The 22,648-nt window shown below is 41.2% G+C and overlaps 1 protein-coding gene across 1 annotated transcript in view; it reads left to right on the forward strand.

Annotated features, from left to right (window-relative positions):
- cysu (Curly Su) overlaps positions 1-22,648 on the forward strand; it is a 231,237-nt gene that overhangs the window by 194,111 nt on the left and 14,478 nt on the right. The window contains exons 9-16 of the mRNA XM_068227559.1: positions 3,357-3,435; positions 8,735-8,880; positions 8,965-9,092; positions 10,045-10,158; positions 12,975-13,107; positions 15,196-15,323; positions 16,418-16,527; positions 19,372-19,464. Of these exons, the coding sequence (XP_068083660.1) occupies positions 3,357-3,435; positions 8,735-8,880; positions 8,965-9,092; positions 10,045-10,158; positions 12,975-13,107; positions 15,196-15,323; positions 16,418-16,527; positions 19,372-19,464 (931 nt within the window). The remainder of the gene's footprint in view (positions 1-3,356; positions 3,436-8,734; positions 8,881-8,964; positions 9,093-10,044; positions 10,159-12,974; positions 13,108-15,195; positions 15,324-16,417; positions 16,528-19,371; positions 19,465-22,648) is intronic.

The following is a 22,648-nucleotide window of genomic DNA, read 5'->3' on the forward strand; positions in this document are numbered from 1 at the left end:
GTTACCCGGCGGCCCCGGGCTCGATTCCCGGCCGCGTCAGGGGGTTTTAATTGTAAATGATTAATATACCTGGCCTGGGGACTGGGTGTTTGTGTCGTCCTTAACGTTCTTTTCATCACATTCAACACTTTACACTTCCGCAATCTCCAAATACACGCAGGTTCGTAACATATGGTGCAAGTAAGAGCAAAAGATCTTTCTAGGTCGACGCCCCGAAGGTGCTCAAATGCGTCAGCCTCGTGTCGGTAGATTTACAGGCACGTAAAGGAAATCCTGTGGGACTACATTCCGGCACCTCGGCGTCTCCGACAACCGTAAAAGTAGTTAGTGGGACGTAAAGCCAATTATTATGTTTGTGTTACTTTTCCCATTTGTATTATTATAATATTAACTACGTAATGCTTGTTTCAATTGAAGCACAAATCTTTTACAGGCATATAAAATAAATAAATATCACTGGAAGTAGTTGGCAAATTCAAATCCTTTCTGAACATAATTCCAAATATATGAACTAAATTAATATTAATTAAATTTCAGATCCAGGTCTGTAGACTTGTATGCAAATAACGAGAACAATCAGGAAGTAAATTGAAATCTTAGATGTGAAGTTCCTACGGTTGAGTTATTCAGTTCTTCTTCAAGGTTGAACTGTGTTGTTGCTGCTTTCTCTACCTTTACGTACAGTTTGCCAACGTTTCGAACACATTGCAGTGTACAGCTGCCTGGAAGACTGATTGCCTCTGATGGAGTAGGAGTATTGTCAGTCACCTTGACAAAGAGCAATACAATGAGTTCAAAACGTCGGCAAACTGTACGGAATGTATAAAAAACAACAAGACGGTTCACCCCGGATGAAGAACTAAACAAGTAAACCGAAATGTACGGCTACAATATTGCAGATCATACGCAAATTAATATTATGGTTACGTGATCGAATCGTATCCATGAAATTTCATTGTAATATTTGTCCTAAATGGAGGATAATAATTGCTTGTACCCAAATCAACAGTAAAATTAGCGGTAAATTAATAAATACCATTGTTACGAGAGAAGTATTGATATGTAACCACGGTGACTGTTTTGCTGTAGACACGACTCTCTTCTGTGGCATTCCGCTTCATCGTGCCGTCTTTTGTTCCATTCCTTAGGTCCAGGGCTAGAAGTGCTATGTCTGTGAATTTTCAATATCTTTGTCCATCATTACTAGCGCGGGCAATTCAAACAGGAAAATAGAGGTGAGAGCTAACACAAAATCAATAATTATATTAATTAATGAGTTATAGGCACAAGTCAACAACTCGCCGCACCAAATAACATCAAGCAAAGCAAAGCTAAGCAGAAAAGTTCAAAGAAGTTCAGTGAGCAAAGACTTCACACACAAAAGTGTTATATGAACAAAGGATAATACCGAAGCTCTGTGACGTAGTAAATTCATAGTCGTAATGTAGCGAAGTATGTATGTATATTTCTGTAGTAATAATGGTATTTATTAATTTACCCCAAATTTTACTCTTAATTTACGTAAAAGCAATTATTATCTTCCATTTAGGACAAAAATTATAACGAAATTTCATGGATAGATTCGTTCATGTACCTTAATATTGTTACTGTGTGCTCAGAGAACAAAGAAAAATCTAAAATTATGTTGCAGTAGGAACAGATTAAATTAGACCTGAAATGGTGAAGTATAGTGGGAAGGCAGAGATGAAATGGCTTCATAGAGTAATAAGATTAGGATGATGTGTTGGTAAGGTATCTTCAAATTGGACAAAAGCAGTAACTCCACCTATCTATAAGCAAGGGAACAGGAAGGATTGCAACACTTATCAAAGTATCTCATTGATTAGTACACCAGGCAAAGTATTTACTGGCATCTTGAAAGGGAGGGTGCGATCAGTGGTTGTGTGGAAGTTGGATGAAAACCAGCGTGGTTTCAGGCCACAGAGGGGCTGTCAGGATCAGATTTTCAGTATGCACCAGGTAAGTGAAAAATGCTACGAGAGAAATAAACAGTTGTGTTTATGTTTCGTAGATCTAAAGAAAGCATGTGACAGGGTACCGAGGGAAAAGATGTTCGCCATACTGAGGGACTACGGTAGTAAGGGTAGATTATTAAAATCAATCAAAGGCATTTATGTTGACAATTGGGCTGCAGTGAGAATTAACGGTAGAATGAGTTCTTGGTTCAGGGTTCTTACAGGGGTTAGACAAGGCTGTAATCTTTCACCTTTGTTGTTCGTAGTTTACTGGATCATCTGCTGAAAGATATAGAGTGGGAGACAGAGATTCAGTAAGGTGGAAATGTAGTAAGCAGTCTGGCCTATGCTGACGACTTGGTCTTAATGGCAGATTGTGCCGAAAGCCTGCAGTCTAATATCCTGGAACTTGAAAATAGGTGCAATGAGTATGGTATGAAACTTACTTAGCCTTTCGAAGACCAAATTGATGTCAGTAGGTAAGAAATTCCACAGAATTGAATGTCAGATTGGTAATACAAAGCTGGAACAGGTACATGATTTCAAGTATTTAGGTTGTGTGTTCTCCCAAGATGGTAATATAGTAAGTGAGAATGAATGAAGGTGTAGTAAAGCTAATGCAATGAGCTCGCAGTTGCGATCAACAGTATTCTGTAAGAAGGAAGTTAGCTCCCAGAAAAAACTATCTTTACATTGGTCTGTTTTCAGACCAACTTCGCTTTACGGGAGCGAAAGCTGGGTGGACTCAGGATATCTTATTCATAAGTTATAAGTAACAGCCATGAAAGAAGCGAGAATGATTGCTGGTACAAACAGGTGGGAACAATGGCAGGAGGTTGCTCGGAATGAGGAGATAAAAGCTAAGTTAGGAATGAACTCGATGGATGAAGCTGTACGCATAAACCAGCTTCGATGGTGAGATCATGTGAGGCGAATGGATGAAGATAGGCTACCTAGGAGAATAGTGGACTCTGTTATGGAGGGTAAGAGAAGTAAAGCGAGACCAAGACGACGATGGTTAGACTCAGTTTCTAACGATTTAAAGATAAAGCGGTATAGAACTAAATGACGCTACAGCACTAGTTGCAAATAGAGGATTGTGGCGACGTTTACTAAATTCACAGAGGCTTGCAGACTGAACGCTGAAAAACATAACGGTCTATAATGATGTATGTGTGTGTATGTATGTATGTATGTATGTATGTATGTGTGTATGTATGTATGTATGTATGTATGTATGTATGTATGTATGTATGTATGTATGTATGTATGTATGTATGTATGTATGTATGTATGTATGTATGTATGTATGTATGTATGTATTTTTAATATTTTCAAAATGAACGTCCAGTATGTTGACAGTATGTTCGTATGTTCCAGGTTCCCGATCACAGTACAACACCCTGACTGGAGTACTTGATGGCAACACCGTTTACGGTGTCACCGAAAAATTCGCAAGGTTAGTTGTGTGAGGAAAGCAATAGAAAACTACCTAGCTCCTCATTTCTCTAGTAGGCCTACACCTCCTTAGTGAGACTTAGATTATCTTTGGCAGCTGATGGAGGATCTCTTGAGTATCCAGCCGGCCTTCAGGTGAGTTGGCCGTGCGGTTAGGTTCACGTAGCAGTGACCTTGCATTAGGGAGATAGTGGTTTCGAATCCTACCGTCTCCAGTCTTGAAGATGATTTTCCGTAGTTTCCTAGTTTGAATCCAGGCACACACTGGGGCTGTACTTTAGTAAAGACCAAGATCACTTCTTTCCCAACCCTAGCCCTCTCCCATACATTCGACGTGTTAGTTAGTGCGGCATTAAATAATTAGCAAAACAAAGTATATAAGAAACGTCCCTTACCTGACCACCTTCGTCACTGTCAGAGATCATTTTATTTCAGTATTCTATCCTGGCTGGTTTGATGCCCACCTGCTAGCCATGATGGTTAAGGCGTGAAGTCTGTCTGGTCTGACACAGTGGTTAGCCGATTACATTCCTGATGGAGGAGAAAACTTTCTCCAATAAAATTCTAGCCGGTAGGGTAGAAGAGTTGGTAATCTTAATAACAACATTGCTTGCCCCTCATGTAGAGTTGTTATTGGTGGTGATGGTGATGGTGGTGGTGATAATTGTTTCAAGAGGAAGTACAACTAGGCAATCATCCTCTATATAACAATATTCGGAAAGAAAAAATGGAAAAGGATCCGACACTTCGAAAACTTAAGGTATCGGCCAAAGAAAGACAAGCCCTCGGAACCTAATAGAGTTGGGGTCGGAAACGAATAAAAGTTGAGGTCCGATAGGATAGATGAAAATGAGGAGCCTGGCACAAGTAAGTGCAAGAAATGCTAGGGATTAGCTAAGCGCTCCATGATCGCTAATCCACGCTCCAAAGTTAAGAGCCCCTGGGACCCCTTTTAATCGCCTCTTACGACAGGCAGGGATTTCCGCTGGTATTATTCTACCGCCCCCCACCCACCCACCCACAGCGGGAGTGCAGACTCGTGAACGGAAGTGTATTCTTGCTAAAAAATTACGTTCTCCTCGCCAAATTCTTCACAGCCTACATCTGAAAGAGCTTGAACTTCATCATCTCCGTACAACTACTGTATCAAAATTTAATCACTTCACTTCCCCGAAAGATTGCTATGCACATCAGGTCAAAAAGAAACTACTTTTCCGTTTGCGAAATTCTTGTATTTTCCTAGTTAGTGCATGTCACGTTTGGTAATCTCCCGCCCTTGGCTAAGAACTGGTTTAAACATAGGCAGGGCTGAGAAAGTTCGTTAAAAAATGGAGAGCTGATTTCCTGAGGCACAAGGTGCAATTACAGTGTGCAGTAACTTAGTGACCTTGAGCGGAAGTGGGGCAGATCTAGCCCAGGGTGTTCTTGATCACCACTGTTATATAATAAACGAGTTCCTGGTGCATGTTCACAATCTGATAATAATGCTGGACTATTTCTTTCGAGCAGTGTGACTCAGTTAACAAGAGTGCATGCCACACCTCGTTCACTGCTCCTTCGATAGTTCCTCCGCGGTCAGCTTTACCAAGAAGACAGTGTTGTTGTGCACGTTAGTGCAGTAGGGCCCACGAGAGTTGGAGTCTGACGTTTAGGCCCGGTTTCACAGTTTGAGTTTAAGCCGAAGCTTTAGTAAGCCATGCACGTCGCTTAAGCAAGGCTTACTCTTTGGCTTAAACACTACGAGTTTCACAGTAAGGGGACCATGTGCAGCTTTACTAAGCTGAACATCTCCGAAGTTGGTAATGCTTGCGCATGCGCAGTGATTCAGTTCTCATCTTTGTTTACATCCGTAGCCTATGATTGATTGACTTGTAGGTTATACATCGTTTCTAGAAGGCAAACGGTTGGAAATAGGTATATACCATCGCGGACTTTTTTGTAGAGGTTTCTATGCTCTACAATTCGTACACTTACACTTGGGGTCTATCGTTGATGGTTCACGCAGCGTAAGCCAAGAAAGCAAGTGACCGACCGACATTTTTGTCTCTTGAGCCTCGAAATATATTCAGACATATAAGTTATTTATTAATGTTATTGGTTTTACGTCCCACTAACTATGAATTTGAGCACCTTCACCACAGGACTGAGACAGGATCGAACCTGCCAAGTTGGGCTATAAGAGGGCCAGCGCTCTACCATCTGATCTGAATCCTTAGCTTAAGCCTCAGTTTCATACAGCTTAAGCCAGTCACAGATAAGCTCGGCTTACCACTTGCACTCCCCACTGTGAAACTCGTCCAGAGTTTAAGCTCCCGCTTAAACCCGATCCAAGGCTTAAGCGTATACTGTGAAACCGGGCCTTAACGCTAACAGCAGTTGACCAACGCTGCTCGAAAATAGTCTGTTGCCATGACAAGGACCCCAGCAATGCCACAGTTTAGTGATGCTATAGACACGTGGTTGAGCTTGATCTCAATTGCTTTTTTGGTATCATGCAAAGTCGTACTGTGTTAACTCTTACTGTTTTAAATTACGAGTTTGCTTTCCGAATAGTATTTTTCTTGTTAATTTATTTTTGATAATTAATCAGTGGCTAATTTTACAATTTCCCATTGAACAACGCTCAGGAACGTCCTGCCAGAGCCATGGGAATAAGCACAAATAATGTGTGGAGGGTCTCATGGGAGAAATTCAATTCCCCAGAAGATTGCTATCCACACAAGGTGATGGTGGTGGTGATTATTGTTTTCAGAAGAAGTACAACTAGGCAACCATCCTCTATATGACATCAATCACAGAGGAAAACTGGAAAGAATCCAACACTTTGAAAAATGAAGGTATCGGTCAAAGGAAGACAAGGTCCACGAAGGGCGTGAAAATGCAAGACTCCTTAGGCCTCGGAAACCTAATACCGTTGGGGTCGGAAAAGAGCAACAGTTGACAAAGAAAGATCGGATAGGATAGATGAAAGTGAGCAGCCTGGCACAAGTAAGTGGAAATAATGCCAGGACGCAACCAAGGGCCCCGTGGTCGTCAACCCACGCTCCCAAGTTGAGAGCCCTTGGGGCCCCTTTTAGTGACCCCTTATGACAGGCAGGAGATACCGTGGGTGTTATTCTACCGCCCCCACCAACAGGGGGAAAGGGAGGTCAGATAGGATAAATGAAACTTAAGAGCCTGGCACAAGTAAATAGAAGCAACGCCAGGGCTCAGCTAAGGGCCCCGTGGTCGCCAACCCACGCTACCATTTTGAGAGTCCCTTGGGCCTCTTTCAGTCGCCTCTTACCACAAACAGGGGATATCATGGGTGTTATTCTACCGCCTCCAGTCACAGAGAAAATCAAATGCTCGTAAATATATCTCCCAGTCATGGCCATCCATGAACAGCTGCTAATTTCAGATGGCAACCAGCCATAAGACATAACCTGTACGGTTGCTAGATAACAATGTCTGGCCATCCACCCATACCTTACATCATAGCCTGCACGGTTGCTATGGTTCCACTTCCGTCACACACTTTGTCACGTTACACAAATTTTCGGATGACCCCCAGCCAATTTTAAAAAAATCATATTCCGGCTAACTGCGGTTTATTTTTTCCCGTTGAACTTCCTTATGAGTAACTGAAATAAGTAAGTTATGTCATGACAGCAATTTTGTATATCGTCGTTGCCGGGACAAAACCTCCTATGTGATAATATTTTTGGAGATATACTGACCCGCAGCACTTACATTATGAAGAGCGAGAATTCTTCTTTATTCTTTTCCTGCCGCTTTTCCCACACCTGTGGGGTCGCGGGTGCGAACTGCGTCGCACATGTGGATTTGGCCCTGTTTTACGGCCGGATGCCCTTCCTGACGCCAACCCTCTATGGAGGGATGTAAGCACTATTGCGTGTTTCTGTGGTGGTTGGTAGTGTGCTATGTTGTCTGAATATGATGAGGAGCGTGTTGGGACGGACATATATACCCAGTCCCCGAGCCAGAAGAATTAATCAGAAGCGATTAAAATCCCCGACCCGGCCGGGAATCGAACCCGGGACCCCCTGAACCGAAGGCCAGTACGCTGACCATTCAGCCAACGAGTCGGACATATGAAGAGCGAGAATGCCTTGGCAATATTCACACAATATTGCACTTTAGATGACAGAACATTACCGGCCAAACTTCTAAGCTATAATATTTCACATAGGAGCTTTTGTTCCGGCAGTGACGATATGTTGTGCATTTGTTGATTTTGTTATCAGCAGTTAATTGTGTTGTTACTGATTATTGAGATCTCATTTTTATTGGCAATGTTGTCTTCTCAGTTAAATACTGACATTTTAGCACAAGCTTAGGAACGGTTCAAAGTTTATTGATTTTCATTAGGCCTAGTCCTAAACACTCAGCCTGTGTTTAAATGGATATATGCCGCGCCGGAAGTAACTATGGCAGCACAGTACACCTAGTAATTTCTGTCTTGGCCACTCAAATGTCAGATTACAACTCTCATGAGCCCTACTTGAAGTGCAGCGCCCTATTTGAGACGTGTCCATAGCAGGTAGATCGCATCAAGGGACAAAGCAGAGACTGCGATATAAGGTTATGTGACGCAAGATGCCACAACAATCAAATTAATGTACGCTTACGATGTTCATAACCGTACTTGGTGCGAAGGAAGCATACAAAGTCAACCAAATATACACGGTGGTCGGAAACAACGTGAACCGAGTATATGAGCGTTAGAGCGTTGGTCATACTGATAAGTGATTTGAAAAAAATTACGTCGATATCTCGCACCGTTGTCTCTTCATCGGCTGCTGAAGTTAGCCAATCATATCGCTTCACGAGCGAATTCAAAAGGGCTTTACGAGGCGGTGTTGCTAAATCTGCACGCAGCTTGGTCGGGCTTGAGAGCCATGCCGAGAAATGAGCATCAAATACTAACACACCGTGGATTTCAGTCAATCTCACCGTAGCGTGGTTGCTATAGAGCGAGCCTATCAGCAGGGAGATACTTGTTCAAGTCTCTCCCCTGGAGAAGTTTATTTCTTCTATTGGCGCTCTAAATCCGGTCATAAGCCACGTGCAGATTTAGCAACACCGCCTCGCAAAGTCACCCGCGAAGCGATCCGATTAGTTAACTTCAGCAGCAGATAACATGACAATGGCGCTTGATATCTAATTATGTTTTCCAATTATTTATCAGTATGACCAACCCTCTAACAATCATATATCCGTTTCACGGGTTTTTTTCGACTACCGTATATACTTCTCAATCCAAACTGTGTTATCAATGAGCTGGTGTAATGTTGCAGACATCTAAGGACTGGTTTCGGTGGACTGTTGAGAATGAACCCCGTGTTCAATGAATATGGCCTCAAGGACCTACTTCCCCTCAAGTTGGACATCCCTGACGAAGGCTGTACCAGACCTAACAGATCTATGTACTGTTTCGAAGGAGGTAAGTTTACACTGAAACTTTTTGAATGGGATCCTCTATGCGGTAAAGGCATGTTTTTTTATATGGCTGTACTGTTCCTTGCAGGCGAGATCCGAGTGAACGAGCAGCTGGTGTTGACATGCATGCACACCCTGATGGCTCGTGAACACAACCGAGTTGCTGTGGGGCTCTCGCAGGTGAACCCCCACTGGGATGACGAGACACTCTACCAGGTACTCCTAGCTTCTTGAAACCAAAGTTTAGAACGTACAGAACATGTTACATCAATGTAAATATAGCTACATCTCATGTTCAGGCATTAGAATCTCATTTTCAACATTATGAAAATAACAAAGTTTTTAGGTCACATTGTGTGATTCTGATTGTCTCTCACATTCAGTTTCATTTTCAAAATTGAATTATTTTCGCGTTAAGGATGAACGGTTCAACATGCTAATTTAAATACCTGAGTAAACTAAAGCAATCAGTAGAAGTGGATGGGCTCGGATAGACTGAATTTCTAAAACCAGTAGAGTACCACAAGGTTCTGTTTTAGGTCCAGTTCTATCGTTTATACAGATGATATACAAATGGTACTGTATTTTTCAATGAGACCAACGTAGTTGAAAAGCCGAATGTACGCAGTAGGAAAACACTGAATCTGGCAGAAGAACCGATAAAATCAATCACAGAAGCGATGTTCAATAATAGAAAGCTAAGTCACTTAACCTGGCCGGTGTACCTTGTTATAGGCTATAACCGACAGTTTAAAAAATAATCATTGAATAAAATGTTTAATACATTGCTATCAGATCTAAAAGAACTAACGTCAATATATTCAGGTGTAAGTTTAAAATTATGAACCATGTATCAGTTCAAGAATACTTTGATGATGAGTTTGTTATGTACTAAAATTACATACTATTGTGGGTATGTGTAGTAGGTTTTTTTTACAATACCTATTCTATACCTATGAATTAATTTATATTATCTTTAAATCGACATTTATTTGCCATTTTGTGAAGTGATTTTGAAATTTCATTAATTTAAAAAGTGACAAAAATCTTATGCTTATAATAAATCATGCAAAAAAAAGTTCAAGACTTTGAATAGCTCCCCTAGAGGATGAATCCAATATTTTATGTTACATGAATAATAATTGATTGTTGTGTTCTTGTGTTACAGGAAGCAAGACGAATTGTAATCGCAGAGATTCAGCACATCACCTACAACGAGTTCCTGCCCATCATCCTTGGTAAAGAGGTCATGGAGAAGTTTGGTCTGCTCACACAGAAGGAGGTGAGCTCTTCAGGCATCCCTAGGTGGAATGGGTTTCTTTTTCAAATCATAGGAAACTTATATTTATTGGTAGGCAATCAACTTGCTTGGCTAAGTGGTCAGAAGAACACTTTTCCGGTCATGCTCCCAGTTTCCATCGCACCGGGTATTTTATCCACGTCTGGCTCGTCTAAATACACACCACCAGGGAAATATGAAATAGTGAATATATCTCTTCACATAGGGCATCTGTTCGTTAAACTGGGCCAAAATATTAAATAATTTGGAAAATAATGATATCAGAAAGTCAATCATTTAATATATTTGATAGCAAGAGTTTGAAACTCGTGAAGCTGACTCTGGGATTGCTTCTCCTTTCTTATCCGACCTGTTATCTTCTTTTCCCGATGGCAGTAGGATTCACCTGCTCTTCCCTTTGTACTGATTTTACGTTGCGCCGACTCAGTTCTTATAGTGACGATGTGATAGGGCTGGGAAGGTACAACTCCAGTATTTGCCTGGTTAGAAAATTAAAAACCACGGAAAACCATCTTCGGGGCTGCCTACACTGCGATTTATACCCACCTTCTTCCGAGCGCAACCCCACAGCTAAGTGACGCGAACTGCGTACCAAAATCGCTCGGTTTCGTTCCTCCATTCTTGGACATGCTGAAACTCTTCCTCTGATCGGAGATGCTGTGTTACTCCTACCCTCGCCATGCGGCTGCACGTTCCTTAGCTCGCCACTGTCGGGAAGCACTAACTACAAAAGTGGTGTTGGTGGTGGTGGTCATTATTGTTTCAAGAGGAAGAACAACTAGGCAACCATGCTCTATATAACACTGAAATGGCGTATGGTATTTAGTGCCGGGAGTGTTCGAGGACAAGTTCGGTTGGCCAAAAGCAGGTCTTTTGATCTGACTCCCGTAGGCGACCTGCGCGTCTTGATGAGGATGAAATGGTGATGAAGGCGACACATACACCCAGCCCCTGTGCCAGCCAAAGTAACCAATTGTGGTTAAAATTCCTGACTCCACCGGGAATCGAACCCGGGACCCCTATGACCAAAGGCCAGCACGCTAACAATTTAGCCATGGAGCCGGACTGTGTAACACTAATCACACAGGAAAAAAGGGAAGAGATCCGACACTTCGAAAAATGAAGGTATCGGCCAAAGAAAGACGAAGTCCACGAAGGGCGTGAAAAATGAAATACTCCCTAACTCTCGGAACCTAATACCGTCGGGGTCGGAAAAGAACAAGAGTTGGCCGAGAGATGTCGGATAGGAAAGGTGAAAGTGAGGAGTCTGGCACAAGTAAGTCGAAGCAATGCCAACCCACGCTCCCAAGTTGAGAATCTATTACGACAGACAGGGGATACCGTGGGTGTTTTTCTACCACCTTCACCCACAGCGCAGTCACCTCGTCACGACTCGAAATTTGTGATTGGGGAGGCATAAAATTCCGTACTACCTAACTACTCGAGAGCAGGCTGGACAGTAAGAGAATTGAAAATTCGGGAGGTTACGCTAGGAAGGAAAGAAATAGAAATCTTCTTCTTATTATTATTCTTTATCTGTTTACCCTCCAGGATCGGACTCAGCGAGGGATCCCACCTCTACCGCCTCAAGAGCAGTGTCCTGGAGCTGCAGACTCTGGGTCGGGGATACAACTGAGCAGGATGGCCAGTACCTCACCAGGCGGCCTCACCTGCTATGCTAAACAGGGGCCTTGATGGGGGATGGGAAGATTGGAAGGGATAGATAAGGAAGAGGGAAGGAAACGGCCTCGGTCTTAAGTTAGGTACCATCCCGACATTTACCTGGAGGAGAAGTAGGAAACCACGGAAAACCACTCCCAGGTTTGCTGAGGTGGGAATCGAACCCACCTCTTCTCAGTTGACCTCCCGAGGCTGAGTGGACCCCGTTCCAGCCCTCGTACCACTTTTCAAAATTTTGTGGCAGAGTCAGGAATCGAACCCGTGCCTCCGGAGGTGGCAGCTAATCACATTAACCACTACACCACTACGTGGACATGAGTGAGCCGACTGATGCAACAGCTTAAATAAAAACATGTTGAATCAGAAAACCAGTGGGCTACTGTACATCTCGGGTATCCTATACAAAATATGACTATTTAAAACTTCCTCTGCAACTAGAAAAAGAAATATTTTCAAAGTTGACCAAGCGAGTTGGTCGTTCGATTAGAGTTGCCTAGCTATGAGCTTGCATTCGAGGGTTGGTGGGTTCGAATCCTACCATCGGCAGCCGTTAAAATGGTTTTACGAGTTCTTTCATTTTCACACCAGGCAAATGCTGGTGCTGTACTTTAAGGGCACGGCCGCTTCCAGCCCACCCGTAGCCCTTTCCTATTCCATCGTCACTGTAAGACCTATCCGTGTCGGTGCGATATAAAGCAACTTATCTGATTTAGTACATTTAATATGTAGACTACTTACTGTGAACACAGGTACTTTTACATCTAATTCTGTGCATATAATAGAGTTGTGACTTTCAGAGATCTGTGGAAAATCATAACGTAGTATATAACATTTGAGTTATGACAGTTATTTTTATTATTATTACCCGGTACGTAATTTTTGTACTGTAAGTTAATAAGGAAGTACTGATGTACCGCAGATGCAATAGGAACGGTGACTAACGTGCCATGAATCGGATCACTGTATTGATTCAGTAACGTGAACGGAATGAAATGAATCGATTCAGTAAAATGAATCAAAAATACCATCACTACCCCACAGTTCAAGATGAATATAGTAGTATTATGGTTAATTTACATTTGTTTGATACATCACTCCTGTATTTCTGTTCTTCACAGGGCTACTGGGACGGATATGACCCCAACGTGAACCCTAACGTGATCGACGCCTTCTCCGCTGCCGCCTTCAGATTCGGTCACTCGCTGCTGCCCACCGCCATCGAACGATGGAGCAAGGCACACAAGTTTATCGGTGAGTAGCAACTGCCTTCACCATTTGAGATCTTGTGAGATTCCCGATCAAAAACTCCACCTTTGCAATACATGTTTTGTTTTTATTCTTCAAGTCAACATTAATGTTTCGTCCATTACTGTGGACATCTTCAGCCGATTTTACACAAGATAAACATGTCCGCCTCTGTGATGTAGTAGTTACTGTGATTATCTGCCACCCCCAGAGGTCCGGGTTTGATTCCCGGCTCTGCCACGAAATTTCAAAAGTGGTACGAGGACTGGAAAGGGGTCCACTCAGCCTCGGGAGGTTAATTGAGTAGAGGCGGGTTCGATTCCCACCTCAGCAATCCTCGAAGTGGTTTTCTGTGGTTTTCAACTTCTTCTCCAGGCAAATCACGGGATGATACCCAACTTAAGGCCACGGCCGCTTCTTTCCCTCTTCCTTGTCTATCCTTTCCAATCTCCCCACCTCGCACAAGGTCCCTTTTCAGCATAGCAAGTGAGGCCACCTGGGCAATGTACTGGTCCTCCTCCCCAGTTGTCTCACCCGACCCAAAGTCTCACGCTCCAGGACACTGCTCTTGAGGCAGTAGAGGTAGGATCCCTCGCTGAGTCCGGAGTAAACCAACCCGAGAGGGTAAACAGATTAAGAAAGAAAGAAAGAAAGAATGAAAGAAAGAAAGAAAGAAAGAAAAACATATAACAAGGACATTAGAAACACATTAAAAATTAAAATATGATTCGGATTCCGAATGCGTCAATATAAAATACATGTTGTAAGAAATGTCGAAGGGAATATTAAAATTGTAGATCCATGATCATATCACAACCTACTAAGCTAAAAGTGTTGGTATATTGTCAGTAGCACACAAAAGTGTCTTTGAACGTCTGGCTATTGGACAAGTTCTTCGTGTATCAAACACAAAAGATTAGTAAAAATCGCTTGCTTCGCCATGATGCAAACCAATGAACAGGAGGAATTTGTATTTCAAATGCACAAGAAGGATGTCAGGTTGTGCCAGGAGTTGAAAAGGTGGGCGTCTTCGCCTGTCTCATGTGGCACAGCTCGACTTGTGTACTAAGGCATTTGAGCTAAAGACCAAACTAATACAGACAATGGTTCTCTCTGTTCTTGATTATTGTGACGTTTAGTTGACATGACAAGAGAAGAAACACTTAAACTTCAACGAGCACTGAATTCCTGCCTGCGATTTATACACAATATCGGGTGTGATGTTCATATCACCCCCATACTCTCATGGCTGAAGCCTGATAAACGTCGGCAGCTACGCATTTTAACGATGGTGTTGAGAGTGTTAGCCTTTTTATCATCATATCGCAACTTAAATACACTTTCGATATCCTTTCTTTCCATTCCAGTGCACCGCATAAATAAAATTAATAAATCATTTGTTGTGACCGGCGCCAGATTATGGAATTCCCTGCCAGCTCAGGTCAGAGAAACTAGCTCTCTATCGAGATTTAAGGTCGCCCGCCAATACTACCTGCAGAGGACAGCTGACTGAATGGTTGAAGTATGAATGTGTGCGTGCCTAACGATTAGTCACTTTAAGAAGTTTTAATATTAATTTAGTTAGTAAATTATTTAAATTCATTTCTAATTCTATTAATGTATGTAGTTTTGACAATTTTGAGTATCTTAGCATTTTATTTAATATTTTAATTTTAATTAGTATGTGGTTACGCGTAAGAGAGGGCCTCGAGCCTTAACTTCACCACTATAAAAAGACCCTAATAAATAAATAAATATATAAATTTCTTAAAAATGTATTTTATATTGACGAATTCGGAATCCGAATCATATTTTAATTTTGAATGTGTCCTAAAGTCCTTGCTATATTTTAAATACATCTTGTGTAAAATCGGCTGAAGATGTCCACAATAGTAGACGAAACATGTCTCGATAATTATTAATGTTTACTTGAAGAATATAAACAGAATATCAGTATTGTAAATGTGGAGTTTTTGAACGAGAATCTCACAAGATTACAGTATAGACAACACTGGCTTTAAGATGAAATTTACTTCATATAACCATTTGAGACGTTGCTCGTATCTATGTTGACTGTTATCTTTATGTCCTCAGCGTCCAAGAGACTGTCGGACCTCATCAGACAGCCGTACGATCTGTACAGAGCGGGTGTGTTGGACGAGTACTTCATGGGGCTGATGAACCAGGTGGCTCAGGCTATGGACGACTCCGTCACTCAGGAGGTAAGACTTAACGCATACACCCACAATAACTTCCCAGAGTGGTAGTGGTGATTATTGTTTTAAGAGGAAGTACAACTACGCAACCATCCTCTATATTATTATATTGGTTTACTGCCATTTGAGACCACGTTAAGCAACAATCACACATTACTGCAATTCTTCTTTGTAGCCCAAAATCTCTGCATTCTTTCTTCTTTCCTTTGTCCATTCCCTATTCATTTTCTGTTCGTCATGGAAGCCCCTGAAGCTGTCGATCACTGATGTATACTTTGTTCGGTTTAGGATGTCTTCCCGATTTAATCCAGGCGGCTCAAGATCCTTTTTTACCTCCCAGAACCGTTTGTCGGAAACTTTAGGTCTACAGTCAAGTGTTTTAAATATCTGTTTTGTCAGCCTCTTCTCGTCCATTCTAAACAGATGACCATAAAATTTGAGTCTTCTTTTCTTCATTCACTCAATCTTTCACGTTCTTCATATATTTTTCCCCTTCCTCATAGCCTATGCTCGTAACCATTCTCTATATAACACTAATCAGAGAGAAGAAATGGAAGGGATCCGACACTTCAAAAAATGAAGGTATCGACCAAAGGAAGAGAAGGACCTCGAGGGGGCGTTGAAAATGAAAGATTCCGTAGGCCTCGAGTGCTCTAATACCGTCGGGGTTATTATAGATGTTGATTCCCATAGGGAATCTGAAATATTTGTCCCGAATGAGTAAATTTATAATACAAATATAAATGGTCCATTATTGGACATTATAAGTTTTCCAGCTCATTCCTGGTTGCCAGCGTTTCGCCCTCATGTGCTAGGTTGGGCTCATCAGTTGGTACCTAGCACACCTACCAAGACGCATGGCTAGTGCATACCGTGGAGGCCACTGCGTAGGCCGAGTTGGTAAAGAGCAAGAGCTGACCAATAACCGAGTTCTACTGTACTATTATCCATGTCCTGTTGTAGTGTGTAAGTATTCGACTAATTGAGAATAGCTGCTGCTGCATTCCTTCTATTTGACAGAACTGCTTCCTCACGTGAAGCTCCTGAGTGTTGGTCACCAAAGTTCATTTTTGTAAGTAGAATGTCGTCCTTTGTTACAGGTTACAAACCACTTGTTCAAGAAGCCGGGCGCTCGCTTTGGAATGGATTTGGCATCCTTCAACATGCAGCGTGGTCGAGAGTTCGGTCTGCCAGGCTACATGGAGTTCAGGTGAGGTCCATACACATTCTTATTTGGATTACAAAATCTAAAATGATATATCTTCTTTCTCTAGAATACCTACAGCAAAGATAAAATTAATTAAATCTATTCCATGCCAGTGAATAGAAACCCTTAAATACTTTAATTAGTACATGTAAGTATCGTCTCCTTAATTTGTCTATATATTAAAAGAGTTTACTAAGAACAGCTTTTGCAAATCCGTCCGTCCGTTTAACTCGACCGATTTGCTTCATTTTTCTTTTATTCTGTCCGGAATCCTGCCGGTGAATCATGGGACATTGATAAGTCTCTAAGTTCAGTCAACTTTGAGTAGTGATAAAAACAATATTCTGATACATGTGATTGTCTAATGTCATTTCATGCAGCCATGTTTGATTACTGCCTGTCAAGCCAGAGAGTACGCACTTCCTCTGATCATGGAAGAATATTATTCTGTGCTATATACTCTCTGATTCTCTGACCCTCCCCAAATTCTAAATATACTTGACAGATGGCAGAACTTTCCTAATAACTTGCATGCTGCTAATATTAATCATGGATGTATGACCATTACCAATAATAAAGCGCAGAGACAACCTCTTGAAAAAGTGTGTGTCTACTTACCCGAACCGGTATTCAGTCACGTACAACTGTATGTTGCACATCTCGACCAAGATCGCTTGAAAATGTTTAAGATCCAGATACACCCGAATGGTCGAAGCACGGTGAATATTGTATGGAAAGAAGTGTTATAAACTACAGTACGAATGAATAAGTTATTATGTACCGGTATAACATGTTCATAAAACAGGCAAAACAATTTGACTACGAAAGGCATATCAAGACGAGTTATTTGGCCTATTTATAACGAATACTGCGGAGCGGAACGGGTCCACTAGTTTTTATTTTATTCAATTATTTGTCATCTTTCAAGTGGCGAAATTAGGACGCAAGGCCCTCTCTTGCACTTAACCACATTTGCAATAATTTTCTGCAGATATATTATCTTACAATTTAGTAAGATTAGTAGAATTGCATTATGCTAACATAGGCTAACACTCACACAACAATTTTTAAAAGAATTAAAATATTATACTGTACATTAAGCAGTGTGAAATAATATTGCTCAAACACACACACAAAATAAGTGCACATATTACACAGTTATTAACTACGTCTACATATACCAGAGTAACTCACTCTATCGCCATTCACACACTTGACTCTACATTGCACACGTCAGTCGGTAGTTTTCTACAGGTAATCTCGGCAAGATCTGTTGAATTTACTTAATGAGTCACTGTCCCTGACACTGACTGGTAAGTATTAGTTCAGTAATAAAGTAGTTTTGAAACTTTGAGCGTCATTTTATGAGTCAATTGTTTTCATTAAAATATTTATTGTGTTGACACACGCGAAAAAGCCCCGATACGATACTCCCACATATGTCACTTGCCACTGTAACAGTTTTCCTTTACACACGAATTACTACAGTTGGTTAAAAAAAAAGCTACTGATGCACCGCACACTTAAATCAAAAAACACATGCATGAAATGCAAAGGTCAAAAGATATCATCAGTCAGCTTGCAGGTTGAGGATGTCATGTAATCCCTTATTAGAAAAATTCAAGTACATGTCATTAAACACCAGCCGAGATTTGTATCAACAACTGTTCCTGCACAACATTATAAATAGCTTTAGAAACACACATGATTTAGTCACTAGAATACATTTCAACGAAGGCTCAACATCCATTCACAATCCGTTATCTAATATGTCAATACACAAAATTCGCTATTAGTAAGAATGTAGATTGATTTTAATGACCTTTTGTCGATGACTCTATCAGACTTCAAAATTTGTCGGCTAAATAAATTAAAAATAGATTTACAAAAAAATTATAGTATACAAAGGAAATGTAAATTAATATCCAATCTCTCTGTAAGTAATCCAAATGATTTTCTACTAGCTGTAAACTTGATTTTACACAGGTGAAGACCAAAGATGGAAATGGTGAAAGTTTCGAAATATGAAAAATGTATTTTATTGTAATAAGGAGGGATGCATTGGCCATGCCACATATGGTGGTAACTTGTGCATGTGCCTGAGGGCATTAGTTTAGTTTGTGGGAAGTTCAACAGGCAAAGCCGCAGTTCAACGTGCCCAGCTGAGTTTGGTGGGGAAGAGTGAATGTGTCAGCGTCTCGCGCTGCAATTCTTCTGTGCTGTCCATTGTGTCAGTGTGCTAACACTCATGTATTTTCTAATTTCTGAGCCACTTAATTAAAGAAATGAAAGTTATAGAAGCTAGATATTGTTATCTAATTATATAAATGGTATTAGATATAGTATAGTTGCACTTCGAAGGCTCACAGGTAATCATTAATTCCTGGTCTCCTTTGGTAGAGAAGGTTGAGAGTGCCATTGTGCTCCGGAACTCTATTATTGGCGTTTTCTCGAAAAACATGTTTCTGGCACTTCCAGCCTTTTCCGTCTTTGATCTTCAGTTTATGATGTAGCCCGCCTTATCTGTCATTATTCGTCCGTAACAGCAAAGAAATATTTATATATGTCTCATAGAATTAGTACCCAGCAATTTTGTAAACTTGAAATTAAATAACCCTGATCTGTGTACATAATTTTTAAATCCTAGTATTAATTTTTGTCATATTTTTCCTCACTTTTATTATTTTTATAATATACTATGTAATGCCTGTCAGAATTGGAGTACAGCTCTGTTAAAGGCATATAAATAAATATAACGGTGCCTGTGTCCAGTACTCGGCTCATAAACAGTTTGTAAGTCCCTGCGTACAAAATTGTTATCAATAAAACGTTCGTCGTTTGTTTCAGGAAATTCTGCGGCCTTCCAGGAGCTGACAGCTTCGATGAACTCTTCGGTTCTATGTCAAACGAGACCATCAGGAGATATGCTTCCATCTATGAGTGAGTATCAATCAACATAGCACATTATCTAAAGGTGATGTAGGCACAAACAGCTGAGACTTGGAGACTGCACCGTTCTGAGATCTCCCGATCTTTTCTCATGTACAGACCGTACAGTTCCCTTACAGAGTCTGTCAGCATTCAGTCTACAAGTGTCACTGAATAAAATTACGCCTGCAAAATAATGAATATTAATATTTCATGCAGTCTGCCATTCTTGAACATTAACAATAATTTCCGCTATTCTGTCCTAAGTCCTTCAGTCTCTTTAAAACCTTAACCATATAACAAGCAGACACTGTTAATATAAACATACTTCTCGGGCGTTTCTCCAACCTTCCCATTCTTCATGCTCCCTTTTCATCTATGAACAGTAATTGCCATTGCTTAGTTTAAGTCACACTTATTTTCCTTCTCGTTAGTGGGACGTAAAACAAATAACATTATTAGTATTATTATTATTTTCCTTCTCCCTTGTAAGTGTTAGTATTACAACAACACGAACTAGTGGCTTTTTATATTTGTTTATTCGTTTATGGCTGAAAGAAGTGTAATTAACATGCTGTGTTCGCTCTAGAATGTTCCTAGGAAAGTTGGTAATATTACAGGCTTGTAAACTTTTATAACCTTGTTTTGGAGCTTTCGTTTAACAATCTTGTTCAACTTTATTGCTGTACTAACACGAATACCTGTGAGAATTCAGGTCAAGCCTGAAACAGGGTTACAATTTTGTATCCAATACCTTAATCAATGCCAACGCACCTAAGTGCAGTCTGGTCAGAGTATGTTCGCTATTGACTGTGATTCAGTAATGTAAACGAGAACTGGACACAGAATTGCAACATTCAAACGACTTGTTCACACGTTCATAATATCAGCCATTCACAATCAGTGAGTAGTGATGGTGGTGATTATTGTTTTAAGAGGAAGTACAACTAGGCAACCATCCTCTATATAACACTAATCAGAGATAAAAATGGAAGAGATCCGACACTTCGAAAAATGAAGGAGTCGGCCAAAGAAAGACAAGGGTTACAAAAGGCGTGAAAATTAAAGAATCCATACGTCTCGAGTGCTCTAATACCGTTGGGGTCGGAAAAGAACAAGAGTTGGCCAAGGGAGGTCAGATAGGATAGATGAAATTGAGGAGCCTGGCACAAGTAAGTGGAAGCAACGCCAGGACTCAGCTAAGGGCCCCGTGATCGCCAACCCACGCTCCCAAATTAAGAGCCACTGAGGACCCTTTTAGTCGCCTCTTACGACAGGCAGGGGATACCGTGTTTGTTATTCTACCTCCCCCTCCCACAGGGTGGATAACGTCAGTGTTAAGTTTACACAACGTAAAATGATACTGTATACCGAGAATATTAGCCGGCAAAGAAGTATTTAATTTTATACATTCTCTATACGGGAGGAAATTCACAAAGTGTGGGCAGCCGGTGACCGAAGAGATGCTATTTGAAACCCTACACTTGCACAATATGTATTCTACGCAGGGGCGTAGCCAATGGGGGTGGGGGGGAGTTTACTGGGGGGGTAGAAACACCCCCTCCCCCAATGGAACTTTAACAAAAGAAAATAAACCGAGACTGACAATAAATAAGTGCAAATAGACTCAATGAGTTGGCTCTTTTGAACATTCACAGAGACATAATTATAAAACCAACAGATTTGTTTAATCTATTTTCAAGGAAGCCTCGAAAGTTGAAATTGAGATTGTAATCTGAACGCACAGTTCGCTGTAAAACTATTGACATTGATCATATTGTCCTTGTTTTGTATTTTAATGTAAGATATGTTTGTATCGTACCGGTCCTGAAAGCTGAACATCAACATAATTCATTTGTATCAGTGTCATTATAATGACGCTCATTCATGCACGCACAAGCACCTTCACTATATTGTATCCTCATTTTGTAACTATACCGGCCATTCTGCCTACGCTACTCACTCTGCGATGGTACATTCTTCTGCAGTTGTTGTCGTCTGAGTCATCAGTTCATAGACTGATTTGATGCAGCTTTCCAAGCCACCCTATCCTGTGGTAAGCTTTTCATTACCGGGCGAGTTGGCCGTGCCGTTAGAGGCGCGCAGCTGTGAGCTTGCACCCGGGAGACAGTGGGTTCGAACCCCACTGTCGGTATCCCTGATGACGGTTTTCCGTGGTTTCCCATGTTCACACCAGGCAAATAAAGTAAAAGTAAACTAGTGTCCTCATCCCGAGGTGGTGCAGCTCTTTTCAGAAACATCCGCAATGGAGGTGAGCTGCATGTACCATTGTAACCACATACCAGCCCTTCTGCCATTCTTAAATTTCTGGCTGTGCCGGGAATCGAACCCGGGCCCCCGAGGACCGCAGCTAATAACACTAAGCGTTACGCTACGGAGGCGGACGCCAGGCAAAAGCTGGGGATGTACCTTAATTAAGGCCACGGCCACATCCTTCCCACTCCTAAGCCTTTCCCATCCCATCGTCACCATAAGAAATATCTGTCAGTGTGACGTAAAAACATATTGTAAAAAACGTAACTAAACTACTACATCCTACATCTGCTCTAATCTGCTTGCCATATTCAATACCTTGGTCCACCCTAATCGATCTTACCGCCTACATTTCCCTCAAAAACCAACTGAACAAGTCCTGGGTGTCTTAACCCTTTATAGGATCGTAGTTTATACAGCAACCACATACAATAAGTGCCAGGTGCATGCTTTAGTTAACGTGAGATGGCCTTATAGACGTGTTCGGATGTACTGAGATGGATTGTGGTGGTACATACAACCACCTCTGCATTATGCAGTTGGTAGCACTGTTTCAGTACGAAGGTGATTCTCATGGAGACCACCACCCACTACAGAGTTGATCATAGCGCGGTTTTGTTCTTGTTCAGCTTTTGAGTAATGTTTAATAGTGTTTTTAAGCAAATCAATTGGAATTAAATGTGAAATTTATACTGGTATGCTTACGTGCAATATTGTTGCATATATGACAGTAATTTTCTTTCGAACCGAAAGGCGTTATTATTAGATATATCAAAATATACGAGATTCATTTGAAACTTTGGTATTGCAGCTCATCACAATGCCTCGTATTACAAACAAACTATTTGCTTGTGAAACATCATGGTGAAATTTCAAGAGTTATAAGTGTTCCTTATATACTATAATTCTACAGAAACTTCAG

The sequence above is a fragment of the Anabrus simplex genome, chromosome 1, assembly GCF_040414725.1.
Source record: "Anabrus simplex isolate iqAnaSimp1 chromosome 1, ASM4041472v1, whole genome shotgun sequence".
Taxonomy (NCBI): Eukaryota; Metazoa; Arthropoda; class Insecta; order Orthoptera; family Tettigoniidae; genus Anabrus; species Anabrus simplex.